This window comes from Oratosquilla oratoria, chromosome 37 (genome assembly GCF_046742065.1).
Source record: "Oratosquilla oratoria isolate Oo_2021 chromosome 37, ASM4674206v1, whole genome shotgun sequence".
Taxonomy (NCBI): domain Eukaryota; kingdom Metazoa; phylum Arthropoda; class Malacostraca; order Stomatopoda; family Squillidae; genus Oratosquilla; species Oratosquilla oratoria.
The window spans coordinates 620864-639792 of NC_134813.1; the positions used below are offsets into that span (position 1 = coordinate 620864).

Here is an 18929-nt window from a genome sequence, read left to right on the forward strand (position 1 = left end):
TATTTTAGATATTACAAATTATATTTGGGTATTTTTTCTTAACCCCTTCAATATGACGACACAGGAGTCATGAGGAGCGAGTGGGTATATGGGGATGCTGGTGTCGGCATCTTGATTATATTTATTTTGTAGTTGTAGCTGAGTGACTCACATATATCGTGAACTGGCCTGATCATATTTTCTGTGGTTATTAACATTCAGTGATAGAGAACAAGTAATACAGCTATAACTTTATATTTTATAATGTGAGTATTATGATGCATCATTGTACATCAGGCAGGTAATGCTGCCCACGAGAATTTCACTAGTGTGGGATGCATTATCATATTTTACATTGATTTGTATGAGAAATATTTTTTTGCTTAACGAGTGTTTTACATTACAAGTAAGATTTGGGAATGGATTATGCTCATTAAGTGAGGTTCCACTGTATTTGATTTGTACATTTTTCATTTTCTATGTGGGGAAGAGGGCCATTGAACCCTTGTTTGTATAATAAAAAGTTGGATTAACAAACAAGATTTTTAGAATGGATTATGTTCAAATATAAACCTGTGTTTCTTTGTAATCATGCTTTACTTTCCATGTCTTACAGAGGTCCATAAGATACGCCATTACAGCAAAGAAGATCTTCCATTTAAGTGCAGTAATTGTGAATTCCGAGCAGCTTCCAAAATTGAACTCTTTCGGCACCGTTTAAAGCACACAAAAGACCAGTTCTATGTGTGTGAGATTTGTGGAAAGAGTTTTGTCCGTGACACCAGCTTGAGGGAGCACATTTTGAACATCCATGCAAAGGCTACCAAATTTAAATGTGCCTTGGTGAGCTTTTTTTCTTTTTGTCACATATAATTTTTCTCATTATGCTTAAAAATTGACAGTGCATGTTGGTATGTGTATATACACCAAAGGTCCATTCCTACCAAGTGCACTGGTGTCATAATCGTAAGCATATAAATCTTGCATTCGCTTAATTGTGGGTTTGAATCCTATACAACTCTCTGACTGTCAGTTGCCTGCCCTAAGAGTCTAGGTGCATAGGGTAAAAGTGGCTACTTCAGCTGCAGCTACTCACCTCCTTGTGTAGGCTTTTCACCATCTTCACCCATCCCATTATATAAAGGGGTGCCCTTTTCAAAATGCCCACCCACATCTCGCACAATTAAAATCCATATAACCCACTCTCCCTTCTCAGGACCTTTGGGATCAAGAGTTGTCTGGTTGTTCCAGTTTCCCAAACACTGCCAGGGGTCAAAGGCAGTGCAGTTAGGCACACCTCTTCCACAGCAGGAGTTAATTTACCCCTACCACTTCATCATACGGGAACCACCATCCCTTTCATCCACTTTCATGAACTTGAAATAATTTATGAAGCTGATGAGAACAGTATTCCTTCAGCCTGGATCATCCCTTCAGCCTGGATCATCCCTTCATCCATTCACACTCTTCCTCCAGTCACTCCTATCCTTTTTGACTATCCCTCCTCCCTGCTCAACAGACATTCCACATGCATCCATGCTTTCTGCTAAAGATAAATGATTGTTGACAAGTTAGTCAGGATTTTCTTTTCTGCCATGTTCATATTTCTTGTAAAGCATTAGTATATTGGTAGGAATGTTGCATAGGCCTCACTTTATTTGGAAGACTTCAGATTAGTTATTCAGGTCTTTCTTTGTTTGCCTGTAGGCATCACCTACTGCTTGATGGCTTTTCAGTGTGACTACGAGACCTTCCGGAAAATGGCCATGCGCCAGCACCTTCGGAGCCATATGCCTGCATCACCCGCTGTGGCATGCCCCGTCTGCAACGCAACATTCAAGGCCAAACAGAACCTAAGAGCACATTTACTATCTCATACAGGTACACTTGGCCCTGGTTCCCATATGCATGTTTAGTAATGCTGGTGTTTATTTTTAAATCTTAGTGTTGCTTGAAGTTTCTCAGACTGTAGATCTGGGAATTCTTGCATGCATACATGTGTTGATTTGAATATGTATCATGAATGGCAAAGATATTCTCAAAGCAAATTTAATTGAGCAAATGTAAATTAGGAATCTTTGGAAAGTATGAATAAGAGTGGTATGTTTTTTACTTGTGTCCACAACCCCGAAGTGTTGTATCTAGACAAACTTTAACAAACTTGTGGTGTGGACATGGTAAACATGGGAAGGTGAGCAATATAGGGTTAGAAGATGTAAACATGGAAATGAGGGAAGTGCTCAGTCTTTGGGATCTCTGGATGTGAGGAAAGACGGCTTAATGGGATCTCAAATGGAAACTTAAAGGGTAACCACTTTGTAAATAAAAGGTGTCTAATTTAACCCTTCTTGGGTATAGGCTTCATGATATTGTGAAGTAAAAATGTGCTCAGTACCATGCAGCTGATACTTTAGGGTCTATATGGGGCACCCTTATGGACCAGAGCCACACATCATTTTGTCTGTGTTAGAGGAAATCTCTTCTAGAGAAATTATGTTACTTTATTATACTGTGACTGTTCCTCCATTACAAAGGATTACAAAGGCGGAGCACGCCGACAGGAGACCCCTTGATCCATATCTAGGTCGGATGCAAAAAAAAAAAAAATCATATTAATAATAAAATAATAAATAAAAACTATGATAATGCAAATAACAAACAAAATACATAAATAAATGCATAGGTATAGTTAAATAATAAACAAACAGGTAAATAGCAAACAATAACAAATTGACATATAACTAATAATAAATGAAAATCAGACAGACAAATAACAAAACAAAAACAAATAATATAAGATAAATTATAATCATTACAGCATCTTACTTAGGTATTTATCTAAATGATTCTTAAAGCTTCGAACTGAACTACATTGCACTACCTGTGCAGGAAGTTTATTCCATTCATTAACTACACGGTTGGCAAAGTTGTTTCTACCTACTTCCAAATTGAATCTATTTCCGGACAGTTTGAGACCATTGTTTCTTGTCTGATTCTCATTCAATGTAAAAATTTGGTCACTTTTGATGTTGTAAATTCCCTTTAGAATTTTAAAGACCTGTATCAAGTCACCTCTGAGTCTACGCTTTTTTAGGGAAAACAGATTCATATGTTTTAGTCGATTTTCGTATGATTTATTTTTGATATTTGGAATCAGTTTTGTGGCTCGCCGTTGTACTTTTTCCAATCTGTCAATGTCTTTAATGAGATTTGGTGACCATACGGAAACAGCATATTCCAAATGTGGATGAACTAACGATTTAAATAGCTTGTTAATGAGTGATGGACTTTTGAAATCAAAAGATCGCACAATCAGTCCTAGAATCTTATTTGCTTTCTCAGAGGCTGAAATACACTGCTTGGATGATTTGAGGTCGTTACTGATAATTACGCCGAGATCTTTTTCACTATCCACTTTTGTTAACGAATTTCCAAATAACTTGTAATCATACTTACTGTTATTTTTACCTATGTGCATTACCTTGCATTTACATACATACATACATACATATACCAAGGCTTTTTTCCCCCTTACCAGGGGGGTAGCCAAAAAGGACAAGGCACAAAAACATTCCCACCCATTTCATCCCCGAAAACACTCCACACCCCTCCACCCTCCCTCCCATCTTAGCACCTCCCAGATGACGGGTCATCCCTGCACCCTGTCCACTGCCCTGGGTCAGAAGCAGTGTCGCAGGACACAGCACATCCACAGCAAGGCCGCTTCATTAAATTGGCGACCCCCCCTCTCCGTCCCCCCATATAAAGGAGAGGATGGGGGAGAAATCCCTTCGGGCTGTGTCAAAAATTTTTGCTCACACACACTACCTCACCCCCATTCCCCCGTCCAATCCACCTCATGCATCACAACGTTTTCCATATACAACCATTCTCCATTCACCCCTGTCTTCTGTCCTCTCCCATCCTTCCTCAACCGACATTCCCCTCTTCCCCAAAGCCCCCTTCACCTCATCCATCCATCTCATCCTAGGACGTCCCCTCACGTTCACTCCCTCCACATCTGCCTTCCATACCTCCTTTACTAGTCTTTCTTCACTCATTCTTTCCATGTGTCCAAACCATCCTAATACTCTTTCATCCACCCTATCTCCCAGCTCCCTTTCCACCCCTGTTCTCCTCCTCACTTCCTCATTTCTCACTCTATCCAGCCTAGTAACCCCCATCATACTTCTCAGACACTTCATCTCAAACACATTCAAGTTCCTTCTCTCTTCCTCTCTCATGTTCCATGTTTCTGCTCCATACAGTGCTGTTGGCACAATCACTCCTTCATACAGTCTCCTCTTAGCATCCATTCCCAGATTCCTATTCCTCATTACACTTTTTAAACCACCTTGCATTTACTTGTGTTAAATTTCATTAGCCACTTTTCAGACCATTGCTGTAATTGATCTAAATCTTCTTGAATATCTAATTGGTTTGAGTGATCATTTGCCACTCCGCACAGTTTTGTATCATCAGCAAATTTGGAAACAGTAGATTTTAGTCCATGGTCTATATCATTTATATATAATATGAATAGAAGTGGCCCAAGAACGGAACCCTGAGGAACTCCACTTGCAACACTTTTCCATCCAGAAGTTTTTCCATTTAAAACAACTCTCTGTTTTCGACCATTCAACCAATTACTAGTCCAACCTAATAGGCTACCACTTATTCCATGCAAAGCTAATTTAGTAAGTAGTCTTTCATGTGGGACGGTATCAAAAGCTTTTGCAAAGTCTAGATATACTAAATCTATATTGTTTCTTTTGTCATAATTCGAGATAACTGTGTTGTAGAATTCGAGTAAGTCACGCAAGAACGTTTCCGTCTGAAACCATGCTGGCTATCATTTATCAAACGGTTACTTTCTAAATGATGTTTGATAGCATCTCTAATGATAGTTTCCATTATTTTTCCTACGATTGAAGTCAAACTTATAGGCCTATAGTTATTTGGTTTCTTTTTGTCACCTTTTTTGAATATGGGAATAACGTTAGCTAGCTTCCATTCTCTTGGGACATCTCCGGATATGATGGATTTCTTGAAAATAATTTCTAATGGAACAACAATCTCATTTTTCACTTCCTTTAAGATTCTTGGATGCCAACCGTCAGGCCCTGGTGTTTTATTAACTTTGAGTTTGTCTATACACCTTTTAATTTTTTCTTTTGTTATATTTACCGTAGTAAGTTTACCCTAGTCTTTTCACAGGTTTCAGTTTGGAATTCACCTTGAGGTGTTTCGTTTACGAATACCGAGCTAAAATAATTGTTTAAGATATTACACATTCCTTCATTTGAATATTCAAGTTGACTGTCAGCAGATAATAGTGGACCAATGTGATTCCTAACAACCTTTTTATCTCTAATGTAACTATAGAATTCTTTGGGATTCTCTTTGGATTTATCAGCGATGTTCATTTCGTATTGTCGTTTTCTTTTTCTTATTGTCTTTTTTAAATCTCTCTGTATTGATACATAACTTTCATAGTCATTAGATGCACCCAAGCACTTATATTTCTTATAAGCCTGTCTCTTTTTAGCAATGCTTTTTTCAGTTTCTTTGTCGAGCCACTTTGGGCGAGCCTGATTTGGGGGACGTCTGTCCTTAACCACTTCACTACGGGACTTAAATCTCGTGGGCAGCAGCCAATGCCAGCCGTACGACGTGTCGTAATAATACTCGCATCATAAAATATAGTCACCGCTTATATCGATCGTTCTCTCTTTCACCCGCGAATTTTGAAAACCACAGAGAATGGGATTCAGGACACATTTGGGAGAATGTAAAAACACAGGGGCGACTACAATAAATATAATCAAGACGCCGATATGGCAGCATCGCGAATCCACTTGCTCCTCATGACGCCTACGTAGGCGGCACCGTATGGAAGAGGTTAAAAGGAATGTAAGTTTGAATCATCTTAGTGAGCGTATTTTGAAATATTTCCCACATCTGATCTACAGGTCTTTCGTTTAATTTTGCCTCCCAATCTGTAAGCTGAAGCTTCTGACGTAGTCCTATGAACTGAGCTTTACTGAAATCGGGTATTTTAGAAACACAAGTATCTATTCTAAAATTGTTTAGGAGTTTGAATCTAACTAGGTTGTGATCGCTATTTGCAACAGATTCACCGACTTCTACATCAGTTACCATGCTTTCGCGGCTAGTGATCAAAAGATCGAGTAAGTTTCCATATCTTGTGGGCTCTTTTACATGCTGAATTAAGTAATTGTCACCAAGAAAATCAAACAAGCGACTACCTATATGACCATGTTCAAGGGTCATCCAATCAATGTCAGTAAAATTGAAATCACCCATTATCAATAAATCCCGGTTGCAGAAACTAGACAGTTCTTGAAATAACAGTTTGTCATCTGCTAATGATAATGTCTTTGGCCTATATATTACACCTATATTCATTTTTTGTCCATTTGTTTGGGTTAACTCAACCCACAAACTATCATATGCATCCTGTTTCACTTTCTCTAAAACACAAGCATGAACATTGTTTTTAACGTACAATAGAACACCCCCACCTTTCTTGTGGTTTCTATCCTGATGAAAGTGTTTAAATCCCGCAATATTAAATTCAGCTATCCCCCACTCTTGATACAGTCTTGTACCACTTCTCTGAATATACACTTCTATTTTTGCCAAACCCTATGGTATGGGAGAAAGAATACTGCCACTGAGTTTTCCTATTTGAGTCGTAAAAGGTGACCAAAACTGGGCATCCTACTCTCTGCAGCCCCAAAGGGTGCATTTCTAAAAAAAGCAAAGGCATTACAGGGTCTGGGAGTTTTCCAACCAGAACCCTAAGGTTTGGGTCTTTTAACCTCTTCACTCCGGGGCACATCGCCCGTCTGGGAGCATTAGCTACCCGATGTGCGATGCTGCGTCATAATAATCGCATTATAAAAAATAAAGTGTCAGTGCTCAATCATTCGTTCTCTTTCACCCGTGTATTTTGATAACCATAGAAAATTGATGAAGCCAGTTTAGAAAGAATGGAAATTACGTAGGTATGACTACAATAAATATAATCAAGATGCCGACGTCGGCATCATCGAGTACCCACTTGCTCCTCATGCCGCCTACGTAGCCGTCACCGTATGGAAGTGGTTAATGTGTGTGTGTGTGGTAGAAATGAAACTAAAAGGAAAGAGATAAGCAATATGTTTGTGAGAAGAAAGATGGATTTGTTGGCATTGAGTGAAACAAAGTTGAAAGGGAGGGACGTGTTTGAGTTTGGGAGTGTAGTTGGGAGGGTCTCAGGGGTGAAGAGAGGATGAAGGAGAGAAGGGGTGGCTATACTAGTAAGTGAAGAGATAGGTAAATACGTGGTGGAGTGGAAGGAGGTTTCTTCAAGGTTAATGTGGATGAAGGTGAAATTGGGAAGGGAGATGTATTTACCTAGTTGTACCTAACAGGAAAGGGAGCTATGCTTGTGGTGTCCTGTCTCGATATCTTGCAGTGTCTAAATTGCTATTAAATTTGTGTATGGTTTTTGCATACACTATTGTTTCATCTAGTTTGTTCCATACATCCACCACTCTGTGGGGAAAGCTGTTCTATTTCAGGTCTCATCTATAACTGTCCTTTTTGATTTTTTTTTCATGTCCCCTTGTATTTCTTTTATCTCAATTTAGTAAGTCTTCTCTATCAAGGACTTCCATACCTCTCATGATTCTATAGATAATCAACAAGTCACCCTTTTCTCTTTGTTCCAGAGTCGGTAATTCTAGTTTTGACATTTTCTCTTCATATGACAGTTTTGAAAGTGTTGAAGCCATCTTCGTAGTTGCTCTCTGAATTCTCTCAATTTTCCATATATTCTTTATGGTACTGGGTGACCATAGTGTTGCTGTGCACTCCAATTTTGGCTCTATCAATGTGACTAGTATTTTCTTTACCATGTCTTCATCCAAGTAAGTAAAAACCACCTTTATTGATCTTAGCAAGTTGTGGGTTTCTCCAACAGATTTGTTTATCTGTTTCTCAGGGGACATGTCCTTTGTGATGATTACTCCCAGGTCTTTTTCAGGTCCCACTTTCTTTACTTCCTTTGCACCAATTTTATATTGTCCTTTTTTTTTTTTTTTCCTCCAAATTCCATTATGCTACATTTCCTAATGTTGAAGTTTACTTCCCACTTCTGACTCTATTCACAAGCTCTATTCAGATCTCTGCAGCAACACACAATCTGTTTCAATACTCACTTCTTTCTTCAGCAGTTTTGCATCTTCAGCAAAGAAGCTCATGTAACACACCACATCCTCATCCATGTCATTCACATAAATAGGAAGCATCATTGGAGCCAATACTGATCCCTTTGGAACTCCACTAATCACCTCTTCCCAAGTAGAATCCTTATCTCTGAGCACTATCATTTTTCTTCCATTCAAGAAATCCTCCATCCATTTCAGTAGTTTACTTTGTATCCCCACTATGGTTTCCAGTTTTCTTAATAGTTTTTTGTGTGGTACTTTTTCAAAAGTTTTTTGTAGGTCTAGGAAAGTGCAATCAGCCCATCTGTCCTTTTCCTGCATTATATCTAATAGTCTTGTAGAAACATCAAATTTGTGGCACATGATCTTCCCTGTCTAAATCCAAATTGTCTTGGATCTAGTATATTGTTCTCCTCCAAATGTTTTATCCATCTGTTTTTAATAACTTTTTCACAAATTTTGGCTACCGTGCTTGTAAGGGAAGCTGGTCTGTAATTTGTTGGGTCTTCCTTATTTCCTCCTTTATATATAGGTACGATATCGGCATTTTTCCAGTCTTCTGGTATTTTTCCTTCTTTGAGTGAGCAACTTATTGTATATTTTGCCTATTAGTTCTTCTTTACATTCTTTTAGTATCCAGTTTGCAATTCCATCTGGGCTGTGTGATTTCCTGACATCAAGGTTCCTTATTTGGTCCATTATTTCTTTTCCTGTTACTGTTATTTCCCTCAAGGGGAGGGATCTCACTTCTTGTCCTTTATCCTGATTCTGTACATTTTCTCTAGTGAAAACAGACTTGAAATGTTTGCTCATGACTTCAGCCATTTCTGTATCTTCTGTGTATTCCACATTCTCTTGGTGTAGTTTCACTATTTCTTGATGGTTTTTTAGTTTACCGTTTACATATCTATAGAATAGTTTTGGTTAATCCTTACATGTTTTTACTATGTCTTTTTCATAGTTTCTTTTTTCCTCCCTGCGTATTTTTATATATTCATTGCTTTGATATATATTTGCCACTTTCTAGGTTTTTTTCTTTCTTTTCCATCTTTTCCAAGATTTATCTCCTCTGTCTGTAGCTTTGCTGCACCTTTTAACCAGCACTTAATATACACCTTTTCCTGTTTTTGTTTTAGTACATATTTATCCACTCCTTTATTATAGACTCCCACCAGAATCATCCATTTTTCTTCCACTTGTATTTCTTCATTGTAGAATTTTTTCCAAACTCGCTTTTTGAAAAAAATTTCCTTAAGTTTCTCAAAGTCCGTTTTACTATACATCAGTCTTCCTTTTCTGTATTTCACATTTCTCTATATATATTTCCTCCTTTAGTTCTACCTCAAGTAATATGTGGTCACTTCCTAGTTGGTGTCTTGTATTCAGTTTTATCCACAATTTCAGGTTCTGACATAAATAATAAATCTGGACATGACAGTTCTTCATTATTTCTATATCTAGTATTTTCTTTTACCCATTGTGTCATTGCATGTTCTATAGTTATGTGAAGTAATACATTTCCCTATAGATCCTCTCCATCTTTCACTGTCATCTCTTCCCATAAGTACCATGTTTCCATCCTTCAGCATCTCATTAAGTGAAAGCCTTGTATTTTCTAACATTTTAGAGTAATCTCTCTCCAAGACCCCATTTTTTGGGGCATATAAATCACCACAAACTTTCTACTTTTCATGTCACTATCTTCAACACTTTTGTGATTATTTCCACCCTATTTGCACAATTTGTAACTTTTATCACATTTAAATTTTTCTCAGCCAAGTGCATATGCTCCTGGTAGTGAGAAGAATGTAGTGGAAAAGGAGGCTTTTTGGATAGATTTAACTGAGTGCATAGATGGTTTAGGGAGAAATGTCAATGTTGTGGTATTAGGAGATCTCATTGCTAGAGTAGGAGATGAACCAATAGATGAGTGGTTGGGAAGTAATGGGAGAGGGTGGTAGATGGAAGAGTGAATAGTAGATAGGGCTTTAATGGACTATATAATGGTACCCATGAGAAGAATAGGAAGAGTATTTGGATGTATATGTTCTTAGGGGAGAGAGTGGTGGAATATCAGATAATTTTTTGGTGGAAGGTAAGTTGAGAGTGGAGGATATATGGAGAAAAAGGAGGTGCTTAGAGTAGGGAGGTGCATAGAGTAAACTGCTTAAAGGAGTACATGAAGAAACTGAGAGAAGAGTGTGAGGAAGTGAAGGATGGAATAGAATTAGGAATGGAGGAGGAATGGGGATGTTTCAAGGAGGGAGTCACAAGGTTTGCAAAGATGGTGTGTGGAACAAGGAGGACGGGAGGAAATACAAGGAAGGATAGTGAGTGGTAGGATGATGAAGCAAAGAAGGCTGTAGAGAAGAAATGAGCATTCACAGACTGGTTGCAAAATAGGATGAGAGCATCATATGAGAGGTACAAAGAAAAAAGAAGAGAAGCAAAATGTAAGATAAAGGAGGCAAAAAGGAGAGCAGATGTAAAATGGGGTAAGAGTATGACAGAAAATATTGAAAGTAATAAAATTTGGAAGTTAAAAGATCAAGGGGAGGGAAATCAAGTGCAGATAGACAGATGATAGCGGAAGAGGCAGCAGTAAGAGGAAGATGGGTAGAGTATTTCAGGGAGTTGTTAATTTGTAGGAGGATAGGGTGGGAAAGGTGGTTGCTGTGGGAGGTTCAAATAAAATTAGTGTTGAATGAGGAAAATAGGAGAGAAATAAGAAAAGATGAGGTAAGAGCAGTTATTAAAATGAGAGCAGGCAAGGCACCTGGGTTAGATGGGTGTCATGCAGAGTTCCTAAAAAAGGAAGGTATAGTAATAGTGGACTAGCTAGTGAGGTTGTTTAATGTGTTTCTAAGGGAGGTTAGAGTGCTGGAGGACTGGAGGAGTGCCTGTATAGTTCTGCTTTACAAGGGAAATGTGGACAAATGTGAATAGTAGTTTCAGAGAAATCAGTTTGAGTGTAGTTGGGAAGGCATATGGATGGGTTTTAATTGAGATGATTAGGAGAGGAACAGAGGGAGTAATTAGTGAGGAACAGTGTTGGTTTAGAAAAGGTAGGAGTTGTGCAGATCAGATTTTTGTGGCAAGACATAGATGAGAAAGCTTTAGCAAAGGGTAAGGATGTTTTTTGTGCCTTTATGGATTTGGAAAAGGCTTATGACAGGGTAGACAGGAAGACACTAGGAGGTATTATAGATATATGGGATAGGAGGAAAGCTGTTAAGAGCAGTCAAGAGTTTTTATGAGAGTAGTAGAGTCTGTGTTAGAATTAGAAATGGAGAGAGTGAATGATATGAGGTAAAGATGGGACTTTTCCAGGGATGTGTCATGTCGCCATGGCTGTTCATTGTGTACATGGATGGTAGTGCAGATGGTTAAAGAAAATGGAGACAAATTAGAGATAAGCCAGTTGTTGTTTGCTGACAACACTGTGCTTGTAGCAGGATCAGAGGAGGGATTAAGGAATTAGTGACAAAATTTGGGAAGGTGTGCAAAAGGACTGAACAGGAGAGGGTAATTGAGGATGAGATGGATGGATGGATGGTGTAAAAGGGGCATTGAGAAAGAGGGGGATGTCTATTGAGGAAGGGAGAAGACAGAAGTGAGTGGAGAATGGTTATGCATGGAAGGGGGTGGGGGATATGGGGGATTGGGGAATGGTTATGTTTGAATGATATTTTGACAGCCTGAAGGGGTTTCTCCCTGTCTTCTTTTTTTTTGCATGAAGGGACAGGGAGGGTTGCTGATTAAATGAAGCGGCCTTGCTGTGGATGTGCTGTGTCTTGCTGCATTGCCTCTGACTCAAGGCAATGGACAAAATGCAGGGAGGAAGTGAGGGGTGGTGTATGGGAGTGGAGTGGGTGGGGATGAAATGGGTGGGAGTGGAATTATGCCATTTGACTTGGCCACCTCCCTTATAATGTATGAATGTAATTTTACCAGAATTAGTTTTTAGCACTTCCCAAAGTCAGTAATAGCTACACAAGAAGTCTTTTGTTTTTTATTTATTGCAAAATGAGATATATGGTTTAACATCACAAACTTCCCCCCTATTGGGAAGCTAGGATGGTGTCCCTTACAGAGGACTTTGTAGCATGGAATTTAATTAACTATGCCCTTAAATTCCATGCTACAAAATCCTCTGTAAGGGGCACCTTACAGTGGGCTTTGTAGCATGAAAAACAAAACAAAGCAAAAGATAAAGGATGCAAAAAGGAGGAGGAGTATGACAGAAATTTTTTAGAGTAAAAAGAATGTTTTGGAAGGAAGTTAATAGAGGCATGGGAGATGAGTCAAATAGAGAAGAAAAGGTAAAAGGCACAGGTGGACATGTTATAGAAGAGGAGGCAGTAAAGGGAAGATGGGCTGAGTATTTTAGAGAACTGTTGAATGTGGAGGAAGATAGGGAGGGATTGGTGGTAGCAGTGGGAGCCACTAAGAAAATTATGATGGGAGAGGAAAATTGAGAAGAAATAAGAAAAGATGAGGTGCAAATGGTTTTGAAAATGATGAGAGCGGATAAGGCACCTGGGTTAGATGGGTGTCATGTGGGGTCTGAAGAAGGGAGGTACAGTAATAGGGGACTTGCTAGTCAAGTTGTTTAATATGATCTAAGGGGGGGTAGAGTGCCAGAGGACTGGAGGAATGCCTGCATAGTTCCACTTTACAAAGGGAAAGGGGACAAATGTGAGTTGGGAAGGCTTATGGAAGGGTTTTAATTGAAAGGATTAGGAGAGGAACAGAGGGAGTAATTAGGAACAGTGGATTTAGGAAAGGTAGGGGTTGTATGGATCAGATTTTTGTGGTAAGGCAGATATGTAAGAAAGCTTTAAGAAAAGGTAAGGATGTTTTTTGGGCCTTTATAGATATGGAAAAAATTCATGACAGGGTAGACAGAAAGGCATTGTGGAAGGTTTTGGAGATGTATGGGATTGGGGGAAAGCTGTTATGGGCAGTCAGGAATTTTTATGAGAGCAATAAGGCCTGTGTTAGAATTGGAAATGAAAATAGTGAGTGATTTGAAGTAAAGGTGGGACTATAACAGGGATGTATCACATTACCATGGCTGTTCAACATGTACATGGATGGGATGGTGTGGGAGGTAAAGGCAAGGGTAATGGGCAGGGGACAGGAGATGGTTAAAGAAAATGGAGATAAGTGGGAGGTGAGCTAGTTTGTTGTTTGCTGACAACACTGCTTGTGACAGGGTCAGAGGAGGGATTAAGGAAGTTAATGGTAGAGTTTGGGAGGGTATGCAATAGGAGAAAGCTGAAGGTAAATATGGGTAAAAGTAAGGGATAAGATGTACAAGCTGGAAGTCTTAAAGGAGAGAGGCTGGAGGAAGTGGATAGCTTTAGGTGTTTGGGGTAGCATGTGGCAGGAAAGGGAGGAATGGCAGTGAAAGTAAAATTGTAGCCAGAGAAGGAAGTAAATGCTTTGGGGGATTAAAATGTGTCATGAGAAAAAGGCATTTGGGAATGGTTGCAAAGAGGAGACTATATGAAGGGGTGAATGGGCTGATGGCACTGTATGGAGTAGAAACATGGAATTTAACCTCCTCAATATGACTCAAATATTCGCTTGCACATTAGCTTTATGGAAGCTCGCTGGCTGAGCAGGTTAGGGTGTCGTTACTTGCAGCGAAGGTCGAGGGGATGGTGGTTCGAATCCTGCCACCAGCGAAGTTTAACCAAGGGCATAGTTCATTTAATTCCACGCTACAATGTGAGGGTCACCATCCTAGCCTTCCGACAGGGGGGAGTTTGTGATGTTAAACCATGTCGCATTAGCTGCTTGACATGTGATGATGCATCATAATATGTGCTTTATATAATATAAAATTACAGCTTTTGTACTCATTCTATTTCACCTAAAATGGTTGTAGCCACTGAAAAAGTGATCAAGTCTGTTCACAGAATAAGAGGGTCACTTAGCTATATCTATAAAATAGATATATATAGATATAGGAGGGAGGGTGGAGGGGAGTGGAATATATGGAAAATGAAATGGGTGGGACTGATTTCTATGCCTTTTTCTTTTTGGCTACCCCCCGTGTAAGGGGGAAAAAGCCTTTGGTATATGTATGTATGTACTTAGCTATATCTATAAAATAAATATAATCAGAAAGCCGATGCTGATATCCTCATATACTCACTTGCACCTCATGATGCCTACATAGGGTCATTGTATTCAAGGGGTTAAGAGAAGTACAGAGGAAAATTATAAGTGTGTTTGAGATGAAATGTCTGAGAAGTATGGAAGGGGTTACAAGATTGGGTAGAATGAGAAATGAAGAGGTGAGGAGAAAAGCTGGGGTGAAAAAGGAGATGGCAGATAGGGCTGATGAAAGAGTACTGGGATAGTTTGGACACATGGAAGAAATGAGGGAAGAAAAATTAGTAAAAAAAAAAAAAAAAAGGTGCGGAAGGCAGAGATGAACTTGAGGGGATGACTGAGGATGATAAGGATGGATGAGGTGAAAGGGACATTGAGCAAGGGGGGAATGTCTTAACCAAAGAAGGGAGAAAGCAGGAGATAGGGGTGAATGGAGAATGGCTGTGTATTTACCTAGTTGTAATATATGGGAGGGGAGCTATGCTCGTGGTGACCCGTCTTTGTATCTCTCCGCATCAAGTTTTATCTTAAAATCTTATATAGTGTTTGCACATACTGTTGTGTTGTCTAATTTGTTCCATGTATTTATCGCTCTGTGTGGGAAACTGTTCCTTTTCAATTTTTTTCTATAACTATCCTTTTTCAGTTTTTTTCCGTACCCTCTCGTTTTACCGTTGTCCCACACTAACAAGTTGTTCCTGTCTAAAACTTCCATTCCTTTCATTATTTTGTAGATAGTCAGCAAATCTCCTCTTTCTCTTCTTTGTTCCAGAATTGGTAGATTCAATATGGACAGTCTTTGCTCATATGTTAGTTCGGCGAGAGTCGGTGCTAGTTTGGTTGTCGCTCTTTGTAATCTTTCTAGTTTCTTAATATTCTTGTTGGGACTGGGTGTCCAAAGTGATGCTGCGTACTCAAGTTTTGGTCTTATTAGTGTAGTTAGTATTTTCTTTATCATTTCTTCATCCATATAAGCAAATGCAACTTTGATTGACCTCAATAAGTTGTAGGTTTCTCCGAATATTTTATTTATATGCTTATCTGGTTTCATGTCCTTTCCAATCATCACTCCAAGATTTTTTCCGAGTTTGCTTTTTTTATTTTTTCTTCCCCAATTCTGTAATCTTTTGATATTCTGTTTTTACTCTTTCCAAATTCCATTATACTGCATTTCTTTATATTAGATTTTACCTCCCACTTTTGAGTGTAGATGATACTGTGATGCATGGAAGGGGGGTTAGGGAGTGGTTATGTACGAGTGATATTTTGAAGCAGCCTAATGGGATTTCTCTCTGTCTTCTCTTTTTCTGCATGAGGGGACAGCGAGTTGGGGTTGCTAATTAAGTGAAGTGGCCCTGCTGTGGATGTGTTGTGTCTCACTGCGTTGCTTCTGACCCAGGGCAGTGGGTGGGATACAGTAATGATCTGTCGTCCATGAGGAGCTAAGATGAAAGGGAAGAAGGATGGTGGATGGGATTGGAATGGGTGGGAGTGGATATTTGACATTTGAATTGGCTACCTCCCTTTACCTAGTATTTACTTAGATGTATCTTTCAGGAAGGGGAGCTATGCTTGTAGCGTCCCATCTTTGTATCTCTCCATATCTAGTTTGCTCTTAAATTCTTGTATTGTTTTTGCACACGCTGTTCTTTCATCTAATATGTTCCATACATCCACCACTCTGTGGGAAAAGATGTTCTTTTTCAGCTCTCTTCTATAATTGTCCTTTTTGAGCTTCTTTCCATGTCCTCTTGTGTTTCTCTTATCCCAATTTAGTAAGTTTTCTCTATCAAGGACTTTCATAATTCTGTAGATGGTCAACAAGTCACCTCTTTCTCTTTTTTTTCCAGAGTCGGCAACTCCAATTTTAACAATCTTCATATCAGAGTTTTGATAGATCTGGGGCCATCTTCGTAGCTGCTCTCAGGATTCAATCTTTTTTTATATTATTTTTTGTACCGGGTGACCATAGTGTTGCTGCATACTCCAATTTAGGCCTTATCAATGTGACTAGTATTTTCTTTACCATTTCTTCATTCAAGTAGGTAAAAGCCACTTTTATTGATCTTAGCAAGTTATAGGTTTCTGGGACAATTTTGTATATATGTTTGTCAGGGGTCATATCTTTTGTGATGATCACTCTCTGGTCTTTTTCAGATCCCTCTTTCTTTACTTCTTTTTCACCAATTTTACATCATCCTGACATCCTTTTTTTTTTTTTTTTTTTACTTTTTCCAAAATTTTTTATGCTACATTTTTTTAATGTTGAATTCCACTTCCCAGTTCTGACTCCATTCCCAAACCCTATTCAGATTTCTCTGTAGTGAGTCACCGTCTATTTCATTACTCTAGCAATTTTGCATCATCTCCAGAGAAGCTCATGTAACATTTCACACCCTTGTCCATGTCATTCATATAAATGGCAAACATTATTGGAGCCAACTCTGATCCTTGTGGGACTCCAGTAATTACTTCTTATCTCTGAGCACTACCCTCATTTTTCTTCCATGGAAAAAGTCCTCCATTTCAATAGTTTACCTTGTATCCCTCCTATGGTCTCCATTTTTCTTATTAGATTTTTGTGAGGGACTTTATCAAAAGCTCTTTGTAGATCTAAGAAAGTGCAATCGGCCCACCCATCTCTTTCTTGTATTATATCTAGTAGCCTCGAGTAAAAGCAGATCAATTTTGTGGTACATGATCTTCAATGTCAAAATCCGAATTGTCTCAGATTCAGTATATTGTTATCCTCCAGATGTTTTATCCATCTACTTTTTATAATGTTTTCACAGATTTTAGCTACTGTGCTTGTAAGGGAGATGTGGAGGGAGTAAACATAAGGGGGTGTCCTAGGATGAGATGGATGGGGTGAAGGGGGCTTTGGGGAAGAAGGGAATGTCTGTTGAGGAAGGATGGGAGAGGACAGAAGACAGGGGTGAATGGAGAATGGTTGTATATGGATGATGTTGTGATATATGGGGTGGAATGGGTAGTGGGATGGGGGGATGAGGTAGTATGTGTGAGAAAAATTTGATGCAGCCCAAAGGGATTTCTCCCTGTCTTCTCCTTTTATGCATGGGGGGACGGATAGAGGGGTCACCAATTTTATGAAGCGGCCTTGCTGTGGATGTGCTGTGTCTTGCGACACTGCCTCTGACCCAGGGCAGTGGACAAGGTGCAGGGATGACCCGTCATCCAGGAGGTGCCAAGATAAGAGGGAGGGTGGAGGGGAGTGGAGTGTATTTAGGAATGGAATGGGTGAGAATGGTTTTTATGCCTTTTCCTTTTTGGCTACCTCCCTTGTAAGGGGGAAAAAGCCTTGGTATATGTATGTATGTATGTATGCTTGTAAGGGAAACTGGTCTGTAATTTGTTGGGTGTTCCTTATTTCCTCCTTTATAAATTGGTACAATTTCAGGATTTTTCCAGTCTTCTGGCATCTTTCCTTCTTTGAGTGAGCAACTTATTATATTGTATGTTTTGTCTGCTAGTTCTTCTGTACATTATTTTAATATCCAATTTGCTATTCCATCTGGGCCGTGTGATTTCCTGATATTGAGGTTCATCATTTGGTCCATTATTTCTTTCTGTGTTTCTATTATTTCCTTCTTGGGGGGGAGGGGTCACTTCTCTCCCTTCAACCCAATGTTGTAGTTTTTCTCTAGTGAAAACCGACTTGAAGTGTTTGCACATAACTTCAACCATTTCGGTATCTTCTGTGTATTCTGTGTTTCCTTGGCTTAGTTTCACTATTTCCTGTCTGTTTTTTAGTTTCCCAATTACATATCTGTAGAATAGCTTTGGCTGATCTTTACATATTTCTCTTATGTCTTTCTCATAGTTACATTTTTCTTCTCTGTGTATTTTTACATATTTGTTCCTTTGATTAACATAATTGTCACTTTCTAGGTTGCCTGTCTTTTCTCCATATCTTGCAAGCTTTGTCTCTTCTATCATTTTGCTGCACAGTCTATTAAACCAACACCTAATGTACACATTGTTTTTGCTGTGGTACATATTTATCCACTCCTTCTTTATAGATCTTTGTCAGAATCATCCATTTTTCTTCCACTTGTGTTTCTTCTTTGTTGAATGTTTCCCAGCTCGCTTTAAGAAAAAATTTCTCAAGTTTCTCAAAGTCTGTTTTACCATACATCAGTCTTCCTTTCCTGTGTTTCTCATTTCTCTTTACATATATTTCCTCTAATTCTAACTTGAGTAATATGTGATCACTCTTTGCAATCTACTATTTCAGGTTCTGATGTAAATATTAAATCTAGTCTTGATGGTTCTTCATTATTTCTAAATCTAGTGTTTTCCTTTAACCATTGTGTCATTTTATGTTCCATAGTCATGTCGAGTAATACATTTCCCCCAATGATCATCTTCACCTTTCACTGTCATCTCTTCCCAACATATTTCTTTGCAATTAAAATTACCCATGAGTACTGTGTTACTTATATCCTTCAGCATCTCATTTAATGAAGATTTTGTATCATCTAACATTTTGAAGTAATCTTTCTCCAAGACCCTGTTTTTGGGGGCACATAAATCACTGCAAATTTTCTGCTTTTCATGTCATTGTCT

General features: G+C 38.9%; 1 protein-coding gene across 1 annotated transcript in view; it reads left to right on the top strand.

Annotated features, from left to right (window-relative positions):
• Positions 1-18929, top strand: part of LOC143019490 (uncharacterized) — a 67346-nt gene that overhangs the window by 41053 nt on the left and 7364 nt on the right. Inside the window, exons 9-10 of the mRNA XM_076175132.1 lie at positions 596-822; positions 1716-1860. Coding sequence (XP_076031247.1) covers positions 596-822; positions 1716-1860 — 372 coding nt within the window. The remainder of the gene's footprint in view (positions 1-595; positions 823-1715; positions 1861-18929) is intronic.